The sequence below is a fragment of the Octopus bimaculoides genome, chromosome 19, assembly GCF_001194135.2.
Source record: "Octopus bimaculoides isolate UCB-OBI-ISO-001 chromosome 19, ASM119413v2, whole genome shotgun sequence".
NCBI lineage: Eukaryota > Metazoa > Mollusca > Cephalopoda > Octopoda > Octopodidae > Octopus > Octopus bimaculoides.
Window position 1 is genome coordinate 22917167 of NC_068999.1, and position 5101 is coordinate 22922267.

Consider the following 5101-nt stretch of genomic DNA (forward strand, 5'->3'; position numbering starts at 1 on the left):
ATATATATATATATATATATATATATATATATATATGAATATATCATATACATTTATATATACGTATGTATATGTTATATGTATGCACATATATATATGTGTATATATACATATATATATATATATACATACATATACATACATATATACATACATACATATATACATACATACATACACACATATATATATATATATAAACACATACTTATAATATATAAACGTGTGTGGTCATAATTACATTTGTGTTGTTGATTGCTCGTTTTACTCGAAATTATTTTTTATTAGATGGACCTTGTCTGTGATAAGCAGTTTGCCTCCACCCACGCGCAGATGAGTGTGATGGGGGGCTTCTTGGCAGGAGCATTCGTCCTGGGGAGTTTATCCGACATGTAAGTCCGCCTCTTCACCCCAATTTGGGTGATTTGCAGGTACCATTATAGCCGAATGTACAACTGCTCAACTCTACCTTTCCCTATTTTATATGCATTTTTTGATACTTGTATTTCAAATATTTTTTTTATCTTATAAGCTATGTTAATCATATTGAGGAAGATATCACTATAGAATATATCATCCAAAATTGTATGTGATAAAGAGAATTATTTTTACTCTAGATTCATGCCTAAATTTTTTAAATGTAATTTTGAAATTGCATTCCTTCTTTCATATCTAGACATATTTCCATACAGGCCATGACAATTGCATATTATTGACTAATAGTAACTACAACTGTATCACAATCTGGGCCAGGGCCCATATTGCTTTCTGCCTAAGCTGGCTAAGTCCATTGCTGCACATAAATAAACTCGATAGTATGTCGGCTGCAAAGTCTCACCTCATATCATTTGAGTTTGTAGTATGAACCAGCAGAGTTTTTCGTCTGTTGGTTCGTTTTGAAGACCACTTTCTAGCTTCCATTTAAAAATTTATGAAATTTTAGTTTTACATTACTTATGAAAGCAGTAATACGTTCCTTGTTAGATGACGGTCTTCTGAGAGGGAGCTATAAACAAATTTAAACTAGAAACTTTTTCAGAAGGACTTTGAATTTCTGTTTGCATATTTTTTATATATTTTTTCAAGAATACTTTCTTACTTATAAACCTAATGGTCCTTTCCATTTAAAATAGATGACTTGGGGAACTACATTTTTCTGATACAGAGCGTTTTGTTAATTCTACGTCAGTATTTCTATGAAGCGCTAGATACGCACGCACACACACACACACACACACACACACACACACACACACACACACACACACACACACACACACACACATACATATATATCCGGAAATTATTATGATATAGTATCATACTTAATTATCTATTTAGGTTGTACAAAGTTCGTATTTAGAATGTCAGCCTCCAAGCGGGATATCTACATCTGTAATCAAGAACAACAGATGTTCTGCAGCCACGAAATAATGGGTAGGGAGAATAGAGTTAGTTTTAAAGATTAACTCAATAATTTCTGTATTCTGCTTCTATTCAGCATAAAACGATTAGTAAATGTTAATATCATGTTTACAGTAGGTACTACGGATACGTTTGCAATAGATGTTTTTGTTATAGCTAAGTATTAAGAAGAGATGGGGCAGTGTCCATGACCTTTCACGGGGCCTCCTAGACTGATAAAAGGAAGAGAGGAGTTTATACTCAGACCGGAGACAAAAAATGAACGTTTCAATTTCCAACATAGAAACGAAATGAATTCTTGATATTAATCTCTGTAATATTTAAATTGGAAAATTAATCTTGATGTTTCATTTGTTTTCCAACGAATATTCATACGCATACATATTAAGTATGTATATAACTGTAATTAAATACATATATGTACATGTTTGAAGAAGTGAATACAAAAAGTCGAGTGAAAATATCTAACAGAATAGAATATACTTTGATGACAGTGATAAGAAAAAACAAGTTTTTTAATATTATTTGAAGAAGATATTTATCTAGAACAATTTCATATATTTCTTGATATTCTTTTACTTACAAATAAGCGAGAACATGCTTTCGAAACTTTCTTCTAAATTGTTGAAATATATTCCTATGACATTTTCTTCCTTTAAAAAATATGATGTATAGTTATCCTTTTGCAGAAAGAAATTCTTTACAAATGGTGGAGGGTTGCAAAATTAGTTAGTGTTACTAACACATTTATTCCTAACTCTCACGTAATTTCTAGAAAGGAATTCTGAAAACAAAACTCCGTATACCATTTCTTCATCATTTTTAGGTTTTGATAAAATATTTCCGGTGCATTTCTTTCAGTATTTTAAGAAAAGATATTCATAGTTTTTCTAAATTACGGAATGGTGAGGGTTTTTTTTTATCTGTTTTCTTAGTCGCACTTCTTGATGTTCGATTTTGTTTCATAACTCGTTCCTTGACAAAAATGACATTCAGATAGTTCGATTTTTGACAAGTGATTATAAAATGATATAGCTTAGAATTCTTTTCTGCTCTAAGCACAAGGCCCGAAATTTTGGGGGAGGGGGCCAGTCGATTAGATCGACCCAGTACACAACTGGTAATTAATTTATCGACCCCGAAAGGATGAAAGGCAAAGTCGACCTCGGCGGAATTTGAACTCAGAACGTAAAGACAGAAGAAATACCGCTAAACATTTGCCCGACGTGCTAACGTTTCTGCTAGCTCGCCGCCTTATATAGCTTAGAATTAGAATTATAACTGCTTTAAATATTACACGTTATCTCTTAGAAATATTAATATTTTACGTTCTGAGTTCAAATTCCGTTGAGGTCGACTTTGTCTTTCATCATTTCGGGGTGGATAAAATAAGTACCATTTGAGTTCTGAGGTCGATGTAATCAACTTAACACCTCACCCGAACTGGCTGGCCTTGTACAAAAAATTTGAAACCAATATTTTGTATCTTTAAAATGGCGAGCTGGCAGAATCGTTACCGCGCCGGAAAAAATGCTTAGCGGCATTTCTTCCGACTATACGTTCTGAATCCAAATACCGCCGGGATCATCTTTGCTTTTCATCCTTTCGGGGTCAATAAAATAAGTACCAGTTGAATTCTGAGATCACTGTTATTGACTAGCCCCTCCTCCGAACTTGCTGGCCTCATGCCAAAACTTGAAACCAATATGTTGTATCTTTCTTGTTTCCTAACGTTTATAATTTTTGTGTTCAGACTTCAAATATTTCATTTAGTCAAAATGTTGAAGCTATTAAGGTCACTTATACGCTCACATCTATTCTATATAATTCTATATGACAAAAACCTTGTATTTAAAGCACAGAGAAATAACAGATTTTTCTTAATTCAAAATTTGCTCCTTCCGTAATTAGGAAGTAAAGTAATTCGCAGGAAACGTTTGAAGATATTTCAACTCTCATTATAGGATTGTTTCTTGATTTAATCTTCTTCAGCTTATTTCAATATTAAATTATCTTGTTATTGTTGTTAATAGAAAGAGACTTACTTGATTCTTAATTGAAGAAACTGAAGCACAAAAGTAGACAATCGGAAGACTAATGATGCTGGCATAACTACAATTAAGTACTCCACTGTCGGCTTTTGCTTCCTCAAAATTTTCTTAATAATGCATTCATTTACTATGAAATATTGTAGAGATATGTTTATGAAGGTGTAAATTAGAGTTAGGTCGTTCAAGTAAATTTTTTCTTAAGAAATTTTAAAAATTCATTCTAAATAGTTCAGCAACTTGCTCATAATTGTTGCATAAGAAAAAAATCTGTCATTATCATGAATGATATTTATTATAATACGAAATTACTCTTTAACTGTCTCAGTAATTGGACTGTGTCGTGCTGGAGTGGAGAGCTTGGCTGCAAAGCTTTTGTTGAACATATCGAATCCAGTACTTATTTTTCAAGCTGGTACTTATTCTATCATTCTCTTTGACCGAACTACTAAATTACGGAGACATAAACAAACCAACACCGGTTGTCAAGCTGTGGGGCGGACAAGCACAAGTGTAAAGACGCACACATACATATATATACTCTGGACTTCCATACAGTTTCCATGCAACTTCTACACATTTTCACTCACAAGGCATCGTTTGCCCTGGAGCTATAGTATAAGATACTTGTATTAAATACCGCTAAGTGAAACTGAAACCGAAACTACGTGGTTGCAAGGCGAGCTTCCTAACTACTCAGTCGTGCCTCTGACATGATGAAAAAAGTTCAAATTTTCCTCTTGCTTGTTGCAATACAGATCGAAAGTATCCAGTAATGGAAGCAAGAGAATACTGGCCAACTACAATACTCTTCTCTGATTTCAGTATGCTTTGCAAAGATCATGGCCAAGTTTTTCAGCGATTAAAAGGGAATGAACTTTTCTTTCTGCATCATTCTTTCTTATTGAAAAAAAAAATGATTTCAACATAATCTCACTTTCAAAAACATATCTGAAAAGCTTTTGTTTTAAACATGCATTATTAAAAATGTTGTGAGGAAACAAATTCGGTAATAGTAGGCATTAAATTGTAGTTATAATAAAAATGTGAAAAACTATACATTTTAGAGTATATTTATTTTTCCATAGCCAATATTTCGTTATGAACAATAGGATGGCCATTCACTTACTATTTCATCAACTAAGAAAGTTTAAGTCTATTGTCGTATGTCATGACCCAACAACTAACACAGGCGTATTTTATTAATACATTACTTTCATGTGAATGCCTGGTAACTTCAGAAATATTTTACCTTGGGAATGATGTTTTTGATTGTACACCTTATGTAACAGGTTTTACTTCTTCAATTTCAAACTGGATAACTTAGTACATCAAAGAATTTGCCGATTGTTTTAAAGTTTTGTCCTCGTACTAAAGAAGGTTTCTTTCATAGAACGAGTACTTAATTTTAGATTCTGGATTAGTTTATCGGTAGTCTTTCGAAGTACGTTTTATTAGTAAATATCTGGTATAAATCCCTAATAGTAGATAAAACCGATGATCTGGCCTGGACTTTAGTTTTTCTTCTAGTTTTTTTTTCTTTTTAAATTGATAGCTTTTATCTGTTACATCAAATAAAAATTAGCGCTTAGGTCTTTTTTTTTTCATATTTTTCGTCTGGTTAGAGG

At 32.5% G+C, this 5101-nt stretch overlaps 2 protein-coding genes across 2 annotated transcripts in view; both read left to right on the top strand.

Annotated features, from left to right (window-relative positions):
• The window catches only part of LOC106871644 (calcium and integrin-binding protein 1), a 443076-nt gene that overhangs the window by 212793 nt on the left and 225182 nt on the right, over window positions 1-5101 (top strand). The window lies entirely within an intron of this gene.
• The window catches only part of LOC106871640 (organic cation transporter protein), a 47895-nt gene that overhangs the window by 25936 nt on the left and 16858 nt on the right, over window positions 1-5101 (top strand). The window contains exon 3 of the mRNA XM_014918213.2: window positions 289-392. Coding sequence (XP_014773699.1) covers window positions 289-392 — 104 coding nt within the window. The remainder of the gene's footprint in view (window positions 1-288; window positions 393-5101) is intronic.